This window comes from Aricia agestis, chromosome 7 (assembly GCF_905147365.1).
Source record: "Aricia agestis chromosome 7, ilAriAges1.1, whole genome shotgun sequence".
NCBI classification, from domain to species: domain Eukaryota; kingdom Metazoa; phylum Arthropoda; class Insecta; order Lepidoptera; family Lycaenidae; genus Aricia; species Aricia agestis.
This window is the reverse complement of record NC_056412.1, coordinates 10,218,224-10,233,137: the sequence shown is the minus strand read 5'-3', so window position 1 is coordinate 10,233,137 and position 14,914 is coordinate 10,218,224. Positions and strand designations below refer to the sequence as shown.

The following is a 14,914-nucleotide window of genomic DNA, read 5'->3' as shown; positions in this document are numbered from 1 at the left end:
TAATGCGCCAATATGAAAGTTGATGACGAAAATTGAAGATGAAAGTGCACAGTGTGGACATAGCTAATGAGATCTGGTCGGTCGAAGTGACTGCATTACGTGCAATCTTACCGCGTTTACAGGATAGTTTTTTTTTACCTTCAATATCAAAAATGATATTAAAAGGTATAATCACAATGCCATTTTACTTTTTTTTTACTTTATTTTATTTTTTAGTATTTTTATCGTATAATATTTTATATATTACATATCTATAACATACCTATTTTAAGCCTATACCTTACATACTCCCATCACTCCAATATTTTATGATGAATTTATAAACTAAGGGCCCAGACACATTCATCACAGTTTGTACATATTATGAAAGGAATGTAACCTTAATTTATATTTTCTTATCATAAAATATTCGCTTAGTGCTAAATATAATTTTATTAGCTTATTACAATTACATATAACATAACTCATTAGTCTTATTATTCCATATCAACCATTATTAAAGCCAGTTTAATAAATGGTATGATCAAATCGTCTAGGTAGCAGGTACTTTTTGCTACCATATCGTATAATATTATGATTATGTATATTTTCAGTTTTATATCTACAAGTCCAGCTTGATAGATTTAAGCCATGGTTAATGTGCCTGCGCCCAAACCATAACCAACACCTTTGGGGCCAAAGTTTCGTCCGTAGCAGCTGCGGCAGTAAATTTCACCGTTGGGCCCGTCGTTTAGGTTGGTGGAATCCTAAGAACAAATACAATAAATAAATAAATATCTATGGACGCTTCACACCACGTCAGTCTGGCCCCGTGGTAAGTACCTGAAGGACTTGTGTTACGGGTACCAGACAACGGAAATATATTTAATACTCTTATACTATACATATATTTAAGATTTTTATTATATGATACACATATTTAAAACACATCTATGACCCAGGAACTTTTGAAAACTTTTTGTTCCGTCGGCGGGATTCGAACCCGCGACCCCCGGCTAGCTCTCAGAGAACTCGCAGACCACCAACTTAGCTACAGAGGTCGTCACAGATAGATAGGTACCGCATGTCGCTCTATTTGTATGAAAACAAGCGTGCCACTTTTTTCCTACCTACTGTGGTCTGCGAGTTGTGACATACCGATGATAAGAAACGTGTCCATTATCTAGGCCAACGTTTCTATTTCAATTTCTAGAGCTCAGTACGGCACTTTTAGGCATTTAGGCATTTTTAAAATTCCGATTGACGTACGATTCCGATAGTTGACTAAAGAACAGACTTTCGAAAGACAAACATTGCTCGTCGTTTGGGAACGCGATATGGGACGCAAAGGACATACACATGCGGTATCTATCTTGAGTTCTGTCTGTGGATCTATCCAACCAAGTATTTTTAAAATGTTTACCATAAATCCTACATTGGTGCCGAAAGTGATTTTGGATGGATGTTTGCTATTATAGTTAATAATAAATAGTAGTATAGACAATACTACTATTAATATTATGAAAAAGCTAAAACCAAAATAATGATCCAGTAAAGTGTTTTACATATTAAAATTTGAATCATGTCCTCATAATATTAAAGTGATATTTAAAAAAATATATGATATTTTATATTAGAAGTTAAAATTGGAATGAATTAGGGACCTTTCCGATTTTAGGAAAATCCTGGCGAAAATATTGATTTGACGATTCCCAAAATACGAAGAAGAATAGAAGTCGTGAAGTGACAAATTTGACAGTTAACTTGTCACTGTCAGTTGTCACTTGTCAGACATCTACCCAGAACAAGTTAATAATTTCATGTTTTTCTTAAATTTCTTTTTTAATATTAATAACATTAATAACGTTATAAGTGAAAATGAAAATCGTTCTATCTAATATTATAATCCCCCTTCTCGGAATCACCCTATTTGCAACCTGTTCGGCAGATTTTACTACCGAAGATTGTGCATCACTGGGATTTATAAAAGCGAATTTGCTGTGTTCTTCGTGTAACCAGCTTAAAGAATTCGGACTAGATGAGCTAGTCGATCACTGTAAGCAATGCTGCCACAATGACGACTCCGCGCCCAAGGAAAAGAAATATGCTCGCGCTATACTAGAAGTGTGCACCTGCAAGTTCCCGGCGTATCCACAAATTCAAGCTTTTGTTAAAAGTGACCGACCAGCTAAGTTCCCTAATCTACAAATCAAGTACGTCAGGGGCTTGGATCCAATTATTAAACTACTCGACAAGGATGGAATCGTCAAAGATACAGTTGCGATCGAGAAATGGAATACGGATTCTGTGGAGGAGTTTTTGAACACTCATCTCGAAAAGGAGGAAGATGATGACCGTAGCTATTTAAAGACTAACCAAATTTAAATAATACAAAATGTAATTTTTGATAATAAATTAATATTATGAAGTTATAATACTTGGACTTTTAATACTGCAAGTTTACTTACAAGAGATTTGTGGCAATCCGCACATGCGAAGCACCGTTTGTGCCATGTGCCATTCTTAGAGTGCATTTGTTCAGCGGCGTAAACTGGGAATCCGCATCGTGGGCAACCCTGCCCCTTCGCTGCTTTGGGACCAGTGAATGGCATTTGTTCGGTGCTGAAAAAAAAACAACAACATAGTAAAGGTAAAACTAACTCACTATGTAATTTTTTTCTATTTGATTGTTATGATCTTAAGGTCCAATTACATAGTTTCATATTATCTAGCTGGTTAAAATTATTAGATCCTGTGTATTTTTACATTTAAATAACTCTTTCACCGATTTAAACATTACTTTTCGGATCTGGGATCTTTAATATTGTAAAGTTTAGCAAACCAAAAAACTCACTATGTGATTTGTGGCTCGGAGTCTGTGGAGACTAGGGTTGGTGCATGCCCATACCCAAAACCTCTAGGGCCAAAGAGTTTTGCATAGCATGCTCGGCAATGAATCTCCTTGTCGGGACCATCGCAAGCAAGCATTGAGTCCAGTGGACGATGACACTCAGCACAGTTGAAACATTTCTTGTGCCACATCTAAAGGATGTTTCAAAGATTAATTAATGTACATTGGTCGCAGCTTCAAAGAAATATTATTATTTAAGGCATATAATACAGCTAATTAAGCTCTTTTTTCATCATGCCATGGATAAAATACTTACGGTTCCCTTAGCCAGCTGTTGCTCAGCAGCGAAGACCATACCACCACATCGGGGGCATCCCTGACCTTTCGGAGCTTTGATGCTAGTTGTATCAGGGTTGTAGAATGGGCGATTGGCAGATATTTCTTCCTCACTAAAATGTAATTAATCAAATTGTACTATCATAGAGACTTTAGAATGTTTTAATCCCTCAAGCCCCAAGCAGTCTCATACGACTGTGATAACAATAGAATTCCAAGAATTTTATGACCTATACTTGATTGTTAGAAATACTTCTGCCTGTAAATATTTGTTCAAATCCACTAAACCCCTAGGATTATGAATATTATGAGTATGCAAAATAAAATTCTGTCACCCATTATTACACAGTATTGATACCCCATTCATTAAAATTAACTTTCTTAGTTTAGCTTAGCTCAACAATTGTACCTACAGTATACTTTTTTGAACACACACTGCCAAAGTATTACATTTCCTTTCGACTTCGAAATTAGAAAAAAATCGTAAATATCAAAATCGAACCGTTTGCTATTTAAATCTAAATTAAATTATATTCTATCGTCTACATAAAGAGCAATAAGTAATATGCAACGTTTTGAAATTATTACTATACGATACTTACCTCAGGCCGTCAGTTTGCAGAAAACCGGAGCCGCATGCGAAGCCATAACCGTGGGGACCCCATTTCTTTCCGTAACAGGTCTTACAGTAGACGTCATTATCGGGTCCGTCGCATGCGATGATGGAGTCCAAGGTTTTGGTGCAATCGTGGCATTTAAAGCATTTGCGATGCCACTCGCGACCCTTTGCGAGGACTTGCTCGGCTGCGAACACAACGCCGCCACAACGGGGACAACCCTTGCCCGGGGGCGCTTTGATAGCGGCAGTGTCTATGACGGTCGTCCTAGGCGCCAAGTCACTGCGAGATAAAATATAGTCCCTTTAGACGTCGAGCCCGCTACGAAATAGCATCGTTTACACTTAATGAAATCAAAAGTAGAAGCGTACGATATAAAAACATTAGTAAATCAACAGAGTGTAGCGTTGGATGATATTTTTATGCCATGTTGTGTCACTGCTGCGACTTATGCAACAGTCGTAATAATAAGGATGTGTGCTACGAAAATAAAGAAGATGAACGAGTGGTTTCAGCGAGATGTGGGTATTATTATGTTGTAAGAACGTGAGGCAAGACGCGTCTGTATTAAAATTAGTCGGTTCGAGAACGAACCGCGTTCTATTTCTGCTCTGGCATTTTGCCATATCTTGTTTGTATTATAAGCCGGTTTTTATGAAACTGATGTGATAGAAATAACCGAAAGTTTTGGTAATCTGAGATGTTAGTACCTGACAAATTTCATTACAAAATGTTAATTAAACGACATGCCTATATAAATATTAGTGAACACTCTGAGATTTGCTAAGCGTCTAAAAGCAAATTACTGTATTTAGCCAGTATGGTAATTAGTAAAATCGATAGTCCTATAGACTATCATGATCTAAGTGGGGGGTGATAAAAATTAAGTACCTTTGCCATTCTCTGTCCTTTAAATCACATACAAGACCCAAGGATGACATTCCCCCGTGTCCAACACCCCTAGGGCCAAACTTTATGGCGTAGCATCCTACAGCGAAAGCAAGTAAGCATTAGCATTTTGCATCTGACGATGAGCTCACAGCAGTGAAAATCGATGATCGTGTACAAAGTTATCGCCAAGTTATAAAACAAAACCGAGCTGTGCCCTCGCCAGATGAAAGCCTGTACTCGTTGTAATTCTTACCCATTGGCGTAGGGGTCGCTCTGCAAAACTCCTGCGCCCTTGCCATAACCGTATCCCTTAGGACCAAACTTCTTCCCATAACATACTATAGAGAAAAAATAACAAATTATTGTAACAGTCAAACCGGGACAGGTCATGCTGTAAATTGTATTACGACATTACACATAGGTTCATCGTACTTTAATGCACTATCAGGTATTCGGATTCCTCGTACAAGGTTATAAACAAGAGAATTAGCTTACGAAACTTACCTTTGCAGTAAATGTCTTTGTCGGGACCCTCGCAGCAGTTGGTAGAGTCGAGGCGCTTGGAACATTCGCCGCACTTGAAGCATTCCTTGTGCCACCCCTGGACATACATTGAACAGTCAGGGAATGTAGGGCGTGCATGCGGGAAGAACACTACAGGGGCACTCCGTTACCACAATGATACTTTGATGTTAATGCCTAAACTGTTCACGGTGCAGATGACATTCGAATCAACAATGCAATTACCTCGACAGTATATTTCGTTATCAGGCCCATCACAATGCATCATTGAGTCAAGGGTCCTGTTGCAGTTTAAGCATTTGAAGCATCGCTTGTGATATCCCTAGGGGGCAACGTCAAAATGGTCTATATTCGGTAAATTAACTAAAATTATAATCTCAAGCATCACTTAAAAGTTCCATTGTTTCATTTTTTTTTTATGTTAGTGTGGTCCATTCAATTGTATAAGGTATCTTGATAGCCTTGCACTGTTATGGCATATCATTCTACTTTTAAACAGTCCAAGCCTTATTCACTCGCCTTAGGTAACTTTTTTTTATTTATTTCTTATAAGTATGCTTTAGATGATTTGTTTTACAACAATTAGTTCTCTCAACTCTCTACCTCGTAAGTTAACAGTAGATTTCACATTTTATTTGGTTCTGTATGTTTCTTATTTTCTTCTACAATTATTGAGATTACAATATGTTACATAATATATTGTTAAGTGAACTATGTATCTACGATTCTTACCCGTCCACGAGCGAGCATCTGCTCCGCCGCATAGACGTAGCCGCCACAACGCGGGCAGCCCTCGCCGGGTGGAGCCTTCGCTATCATTCGTGGCTCCATGCAGGCGCCGTTGGTTCTTAACCCATTCCTGTACACATACGTCGAGTAACTAATAGCAAACGATATAACATTAAAGAGCAACAATGATTATAAATTGTTAAAAGCCGATTCGATGCCGGTGCTGCCCAGTCACCTCTACGATAATAATATAATATCCACACAAATGATTGCGAAGCAGAACAACAGCGGCGCACCTCCGCCGTAATGGGAGAAGGTAAGGGCTCCCTGCCGCCCGCTCCGCTCCGGCCCGAGAACAAGCCTCGTACGTGATATATCTACACTATATACAGAGGGCGCTTTCCTTATCCCATCACAAAAGTCATCAAATTCGTTACAACTACATGTGATAAGCGTTAGTCGGTGTTAGTCCAGTTCAGTGCGCAATGAACAATACAAAACAGAAAGAAGATAGAGAAAGAAAGAGATATCCTTGAGAACATGCTTTGTGGTGCGTTTCGAGATTTGCGAAGCCGTGCGAAGGCTCACAGTTTTGGGTTCTCACCATTTCTCTGTCGTGTTCAGATCGCCCCGGTCAGGAGGGGAAAGAAAGTAGGGGAGGAGGGTGGTTCGAGTGGGCAAGTGTCGTCGGCGTGATTATACCAAATACCAAACAACTCATGCCAACCTCGACCTTACAACAAGAACTTTCGATTGGTGGTCGACTCTTTTATTAAGTTTTGTATAAATAATAAATAGACCGATAAACAAAATAAATTAAGCGATAGCGAATAAATAATCCTAACTAAATTAATTTAAAGTACAGTGGTGGTCGCGAGGCGAGCGCAGGTCGGCCCAGGTGTGTCGGCGTCTGCGACCTCTCCCGTCGGCTGCTCCTCAATTCCTGTTGCGACATAAACGAGATATCATGCACGTGTCGAGCGGCGCGTAATGTACAGCCGAGCGCACTTTCTGCTTATGTGATATTATGTACACGCGGTTAATGTTGTTACGTACGGGCCTAGAGGCCGGTCGTTGCGACCATAGATAAGGAAAGACCCTCAGAAGCGCGGGCGGCGGGAGACAAGTGAAGGAGGTGTACTTACGCGTTCTCGCCCTTTAGGTGGTCGCCGGAGTCCATGGACAGACAGCCAGCACCGCCGCCGAAGCCGTAGCCTTTGGGTCCGAATTTACGCGCATGGCAAACTTTGCAGAAAAGTTCACCCTCGTGCTCGGAACAGTTGGTGGAGTCCAGAAGTTTTTGGCAAAGACCTATTTATAACAGCACGTTTTACTTTCGACGATACTTTTACAAAGGGCTTAGAGGGTATTCTTTGCAGTAATAATAATATTGTTTATTGTTTTATGACGTCTAACATTCAATACTAATCTTCAAGATAATGTATAATTATCTACATACAAACAAATATCTAATGCACACAACAATATAATAAAATACTGCCCTGAAAGAGAATATATTATATTCTCTTTCAGATCGGTATTTTTCAATATAACTAGCGACTAAATATCTAGCAGATACAATATGAGCAATATATCATTTTCGCGTGAAGTATTGAATATCTAGATAGAAACTAAAATAGACTCACCGCACTTGAAGCACATCTTGTGCCATTTGAGCCCGCCAGCGACGCGCTCCTCAGCTGCATATACGGACTTGCCGCATTTCGGACACTTCGGGTTATCTATCGGTTTGAAAGGCATTGTGCTCGCTTAACTTATCCTGAAAAATGACAGTCCAATGTTTAATGTCGACGCTCACTTGACCTTAAACTATCGTTGCACTTATCGTAGTATAAATCCTAGTACGTTTGAAAAGACGCTAATCAAATTCCAGTAACTTTTCCAATGCAGTCTGCAGAGCTCCTATTCGAGAATATTACATCACAGCACTTCAACCGTATGTACTAGTTAATATCGAATGGATCAACATCGAATAGCTGACTGAATCCACGAGTGGAGTGATCGTTGGCAAAAATCCAAGGCGCCTGCACAACATCTCTCGCATTAAAACTGCCACTTTATTACTCAATAAGCACAAGTACCAAGTGAAATGTTAGCGACGCGAACGTCCTCGGATCGCAGATGTTTGCACGTAAACCGCGAAAGGCGGGCGGCGCGTTGGCCGATCTACGGCGATCCAAATTTGGGGCGTTCAGGTAAAGTTACTGGAATATTGCATCTCTATTTATAGCTAGCGGAGTTCACTCGCGGCATATTATGGAACACTTTCACTGGAGCACGGACCTGTTCGTCGAGTCGCTACGAGAGTCGTGCTCCCGAACGCGTATACAGTGCGGGGCTGTGCCGAGACTGCGGTGCGCGGAGTCGAGTGATGCGCGAGGGCAGCGCGCACCGTAGTCTATGTGGAGTTGCACACGGCCCGGTGGAGGGGGGCCGCCCCCGCCCGAGCCTCGCCACCCCTACACGCCATGTCCTGCTGTCTCCTGTTGTCCTGACCGCCTCCCTGAGGGGGTCGGTTCTTCGGTACCTCGGGAGACCTCTGAAACGAGTTAAAAAAAGTTTTATTTCACGGGTTTTTGAGTTTTGAAATTATCAGAACTCGAACCCGTCTGCCTGCGTCTGCTCTGCCGTCTGGGTTTGAGTTCTGATGACATTTATTACTAGCTAAAAGCCGAACTTTGTGAGGGCTCGCGTCGTCAAACCTTGACTTTGACTGATGATAACACAAACATTGACTGACTGATGAATGATAATTTAAACACATCTACATATAAATTACTATGTTTATGCACAAATCAATAGGCGTGATAGTTTTTCCGTAAAGTGTACCACAAAATGTAAAGGTTGTGGGACATACTTGGGCTCGCTTCGCTCGCCTTGATGAAAGGCGTTTTTTTAAGAATCATAATGTTTTTTATAACAATAATTAAGCCCTACTGCCCTACACATCAATGCGGGGGTGAATTTTTTTTTGCGTCCACCCCACCATGTGCGGTGTCGTTGGATAGGTTTTTTTTTAATATTATGTGTGTTCAAATATCCTTTTCCGATTTAGGGATCCATTTGTGAAATATGAAGTTTTAAAGTGGAAAAAATCGTTAGAATCCAGTGTCCCCCCCGTTTACCAGCTAAACAGTTGCTTCTGGAAATGTGAAAACCGTATGTACTATGAAAAAAAAATTCACCCCCGCATTGATGTGTAAGGCAGTAGGGCTTAATTATTGTTATAAAAAAAAAACAATATGATTCTTAAAAAACGCCTTTCATCAAGGCGAGCGAAGCGAGCCCTAGTATGTCCCACAACTAGGGCATCGAGACCGGGTTTTCCCGAAACCCGAAAACCCGGGTTTTGGGATCATGAAAAAACCCGGGTTTCAAAAATGGAACTTTTCGGCTTTTTCGAGCTTTTCGGGTTTTTCGTTTTTTTGATAATTAATAAAGGCCAGACCTGATTTAAGGCATTTATAACAAACTAACATACAAATTATTTATTTTTATAACATACTAGCTGTCTGGTGAACTTCGTGTCACTTAAAAACCATCCCTGGACTTCTACGAATATTTTAAGACTAAAATTAGCCCAATCCGTTCAGCCGTTCTCGAGTTTTGCGCTTAGCAACACATTCAGTGACTCATTTTTATATTATAGATTGTATAGGTTTAATTATTTATATTGGTCATAATTAAACAAAATATAATGTTTTAAAGTTAAAGTTTCGTTTTAAGAGCATTAAAGACTAAACGTCATAAAAAATATTTATTAATAATAATTAATAATACCTTCATATTTTAAAAATTCCAAGTCTTGTTAAACTTATTTTATAGTTTTCAATCAACATTCAGTGATTGACCACAGTTTTGTTTATTATGTGATCAAAGGTTTACAAAATAAAGTATGGAGAGCTTCAAAGGGTTCTTACTTCTAAGTCTGCTGAAAGTATCGTAGACTTTTGATGATGGGCAAGTCAGCCACTAGTTAGTGACAAAACGTTGAAACTTGTATGGACCGTAATTGCTGATAAAATACACCCATCAACAAAGTCTTCGGGATATTTGTATTTTTGGAATATCCTGTCAGGAATTTTTGAAGACAGTGTATGGAACAGTGATTATTTTTTAGTATTTATAACACATTATTAAAACACTTTTCCGAATTTTATCGTTTCTAAAGCAATCACAGGTTTCTACAGTCATAAGATCAATGATAAGTCAACAAATCTTTATTTCGTTTTATAAACTGAAAATTTCATTCGAATGAGATATTTTTATTGCTGATTGTCAAATTAATAGTAATAATTTATACTTATCGATGTTTGGCATTATTTTTACTAAAAATATTTTTTGTGCTCTGCTGCGGTATGACGCCCAGTCTTCTTTGCAATTTAAAGTCATTATTTTCAGTCGTCTAACTTACTAAAAACCCTTAAAGGTTTTTGTTTGTCGTTATGTTATTTGTAATTTTTTGTTATATTCACAACATAACAAAAAGCGACAATATTAAGACTATGCAATCAGTAAAAAGGTTCCAGGAAAGCAACCAGCCCCTAGAAACTGACAAAACCATACCGAGGACTTTCCACCAAGTATAATCTGAATCCATATTTTTGTATTGCGGTCTGGAAAATGCGGCAGATTGCTTTTCATTGCTTGAGAGACTGATGTTGGTAACACATAATAGAACGAATGGTGGCTTTCTTTAGCCGGCCGTGGATGTCATACTCACTGCGGAATTATTAAAACACGTGATTTTAGTGAATCGAGATGAAATATAACAAGCAGAGTTTTTACCAGCACCAGCGCCAGAGACAATTTCTTGTGTGTAACAGCATGCTAACCATGGGGTAATCTTCCAAATTCATTAAAAGCAACCTTACGCATTTGCCATAATGTTATAGTGTGGTCTGACATGAATTTTGTCTATTGAGACTAGAACTAATGACTACAAAAAGCTTCGAGGTGTGTAGTGTAATGTAATATTTTTCAGTAATTTAAGATTTTCTACTAAGTTAGATGACAGAAAAGTTACCTTAAATTGCAAAGAACATTCGGCTTCATACCGTAGCAAGGCAGACAAAAGGCAATTTCAAGTAAAAACTAGGCACAAACATTTAATTACAGGTATAATGTATGCTAACATCAAATTAATAACTTGACAATCAGCAATAAAAATGTAAAAGATTTAAAAAAGATTTGTTGGCATACGTTTTATATTTAAGGTTATTTTTCCATTTACTGTCTTCAAAAATTATGGATAGATTTTTATATATTTCATAAAATACAAATACATTTAATAATATAATATGTAATTTGGAGGTGAAGCTTGTTGTAATACATCTTAATCTTGGCCCGAAAATCTTAATCCCTAGCTTTGATAAGATTCAATATAATAATATAATAAAATAGGGGATGTAAATAGTCGCTTCTATAAAAGTACGGTACGGCTGTCACGTTCACTCGAGACTTGATTGGGCACTGCCGTGACCGCACACTATGGTATTTAAATAGTATTTTACTGGAAAGGTGTTGGCAATCGCTGAAAATCATATTTAAAGTATTTTTGCATCGTTAATCTTTGAATTTTAAGGAAACCCGAAAAACCCGGGTACCCGGGTTTTCATTTTAAAAACCCGAAAACCCTAAACCCTTTGTGGTACACTTTACGGAAAAACTATCACGCTTATTGATTTGTGCATAAACGTAGTAATTTATATGTACTTAGATGTGTTTAAATTATCATTCATCAGTTGGTGTTTGTTTTTTTTTATATGTAGATGTGTTAGGTAATCATCAGTCATAGTCAGGGTTTGACGACGCGAGTCCTCACAAAGTTCGGTTTTTAGCTAGTAATAAATGTCTGGTGACTGGTAATAATTTGTATCTACAATAATATCTTGATTAAAAAAAGGAAACAAAACGCGTGCAATGTACAATATAATATATTTTATTTAATAATAACATCAGTTTGGATATTTAATACCTGGGTCTACATTATAAATTATTAAATTCCGGACGTTGCCTGCAACTTCGTTTTTTTGAAATTAGTTGAAATGAGTTTTTCGCTCGGGAACCACATAACAAAGCCATCCTATGTTTGAATCGAAATCTATACTTATTTACTTTTCTTCCAAATATAGTAAGTAGGGAACGGCACACATTCCAGTACTAAAATAGTGCGTTAGTACTGGTGCTCTATTTAATGCACCGCCGCTCGGTAAAAATTTGTTTTCTTCCGCATTCAGTCACGGCTTTACTATATGATTCACTTGAAGAATGCATAATAATTAATATTTCCTTTGACTATCGATCAAAAGAGAGCAAAGGTAGATTTTTGTGCATACATATTTTAACTATTGGTTAAGTCAAAGCAATATTCTCTACATTGCATTAAATGAAAATAAGTTTCTACATAACGTACCTATCTGTTAATAGGTTTTAGGTATATGTGATTGGTATAAAACCACTATTCTATTTATGCCCGGATTTTGCGAGGGGTTTTTTTATATTATTTAGTAGTGTGTTAAATTGGCCAACGTTAATTAACTGTAATCAGTTAAAAATACAACGTCATCGAAAACATAAAATACCGTCAAAAAACTTTGAAAAGAAAGAGAGTTCTTTTCGCTTCCTCAAAAATCAAAAATCAATATTTCTAAAAGTGTTAACAAAGTTAACACTTTTAGAACGTCTACATGAGGCCTACCACCTTATAATATAAAGAGACTCATTTTCCCCCTGAATTTCTTTGGGTTCATTTATTTATTTAGAGTACTATAATGCTATATAATAAAATAATAAGACCAACTACTTCGTTGTCTTTAATCTATATATATAAAAATGGATTTTTAAATGTGTTAGTCGCGCTAAAACTCGAAAATGGCTGGACGGATTGGGTTCATTTTGGTCTTAAAATATTCGTAGAAGTCCAGGGAAGGTTTTAAAGTGACACGAAGTTCACCGGGACAGCTAGTGTATAATAAATAATAAAGCAATAAACTAATACATATCTTTTGTCTAGTACAGAGAACTTTCTTCCAACTGCTATAAAGTCCAGCAAAGGCAGCACAGTGCACACGTAACGATAAAGCCTTTGGGTACCGTATATTATTTGTTGTATAAAACTTTAACCTGTTACCCGGTGCATTTCATTCAGCCCTAGTATAATCCAACTAAGATGAGGGTATTATTATATTGTTTACATTCATCGATAAAAGTTCATTTATAAATACAATGACTCATATTCCAAATTCGGATTCATCAGATATAAATACATCGAATAATGACATGACTGACTCATATTTTGGCAAGACCTGCCCGATGACTCCACAATGACCAATGTTTATGACAAATTATTTTTGCTGCGAGACGATGCTATGACGGCGTAAGGGCCTCATAGAATTATTCTTTATTATGAACACAATTAGCACTGCGCGAATCTCAGCGCGGTTGGCCACTGCCAACATCACCACACCTGCTCCTCTATTAATATTTTTAACAAAAATAGCCTTTATGCAGTTTGTAATGTATTATGAATGTATCGCGGTAACTGCCTACAGCTAATTATTTCTGATGATGGGCCACTGACAAGCTTCATTTAGCTTCAAATTGTTTTATTTTTGTTAATCACTTAAATTATAAATACAATAATCATTCACATCGTTTATTATAATATGGTGACTGATGATCAATAACTGACATAACGGATTATGGTTAGGTTAGGTTAGAGTTAGCTACTTCTACATTTATGTTATATGTACCTTAGTAGGTACTTGGCAAGAACTAGGAAGGTACTAAGAATTTATTGCTACGAGTGGTCATAATTTATCTCATCTTACTGAAAAAAAAAATTGAGTTTAATCGCTAAAAATTCTTAGAAAATGATGATTAAGTAATTATAAATCTTCAAGAGACTCCTTAGTCCTTAAATAGTTAATATCATTTGTTAAAACTTCCAAGTGTTAGTGCGAGTGTTAAACGATATCAAAGTGACACAAAACAGACACTTTGTGCTGCTATTCTGAGACTATGTCAACAAACTTGTATTTGGTTTTTTGTGCTCCCTTTGATTTTATTTCCTGAAACATTCTTTCTAGGCTTTTATTTCTTATTTAAACTTCAAATGGTCCTGATACATACTTACAGTTATTTTATTAACTTTAAATAAAATTGGAAAATTAGGCTCCATATTACAGGTGATACTGAATTATTTGGCTCTCTAAAAAAATCTGAAGTGCACCGCGATTTAAATGATCAAGGGTATTCTAATGTATACCAGATACCTATTAAGTTTACATCGTGGTATTTACTATTTACTATACCGAATATCCTGTAGATAAATACTTAGTCAGGGCCTGTATTCACTTTGATTAGTGCAAGTGCAGGTGATTAGTAATCAGAGTGTGGACAGCAACCGATTAGTGCAAGTTCTTTATTTTCTCCTAATCACTAATTACCTGCACTCGCACTAATCAAACTGAATACAGGTCATTACAACCATGAAATACTTTATGTTAGCTTCTTATGATGCTACTATAGGTAAAAGTCAAAATAGTTGTATTTTAACCAAGCTTTATTGTAACCAAGCCGCACGAGTAATGTAGTGCTCAATTGTGTGTGTAATTCATATTAGGACAATTTCTGTTCGTTTTCTCACAACCAAGTAGGACGGATAAACCATTACGACAGGCGTGAAGTTACTAACAATATTTAGTCAAATTACATTCGATAATTGCGAGTCCAACACCAAGTTGGATAACAGAAATGTATGAAATTTTGCCTAGGTGATAATACACATTAAAGTATCGTATTTATTGGCTGTGTCAAATTCCTACTCTTTTGCACAGAATTTTGCTGCCGTTATAGATTATAGAATATATTACTGCAATGTTTTCACGCTAGGCGGCAGCACCAGCACAGACAACAAACAAAACGTTTTGTTCGAATTTGACGTTTCTGTCAATTGTGAATTTTG

At 37.3% G+C, this 14,914-nt stretch overlaps 2 protein-coding genes across 16 annotated transcripts; one reads left to right on the top strand and one right to left on the bottom strand.

Moving 5' to 3' along the window:
* Positions 1–99: 99 nt before the first annotated feature.
* LOC121729155 (muscle LIM protein 1-like) lies at positions 100–8,351 on the bottom strand. 15 transcript variants are annotated; one of them, XM_042117573.1, is made up of 12 exons: positions 8,230–8,351; positions 7,572–7,705; positions 7,071–7,236; positions 5,929–6,055; positions 5,179–5,275; positions 4,928–5,012; positions 4,675–4,743; positions 3,769–4,065; positions 3,147–3,279; positions 2,834–3,021; positions 2,448–2,601; positions 100–746 (listed from the first exon to the last, which is right to left on the bottom strand). In XM_042117573.1, exons 2-12 carry the CDS (start codon positions 7,684–7,686, stop codon positions 624–626), a joined length of 1,554 nt encoding a protein of 517 aa, XP_041973507.1. In that variant the 5' UTR covers positions 7,687–7,705; positions 8,230–8,351; the 3' UTR covers positions 100–623. The 15 variants fall into 15 exon arrangements, 11 of the variants coding, with proteins under 11 accessions (XP_041973507.1, XP_041973498.1, XP_041973496.1 ...); XM_042117564.1 differs by lacking the exons at positions 4,675–4,743; positions 4,928–5,012 and adding an exon at positions 5,422–5,518; XM_042117562.1 differs by lacking the exons at positions 4,928–5,012; positions 5,179–5,275 and adding an exon at positions 5,422–5,518 and having other exon boundaries at positions 4,675–4,771.
* LOC121729157 (selenoprotein F) lies at positions 1,780–2,494 on the top strand. The gene has a single exon (XM_042117574.1). It carries the CDS (start codon positions 1,858–1,860, stop codon positions 2,362–2,364), a length of 507 nt encoding a protein of 168 aa, XP_041973508.1. The 5' UTR covers positions 1,780–1,857; the 3' UTR covers positions 2,365–2,494.
* Positions 8,352–14,914: the final 6,563 nt, after the last annotated feature.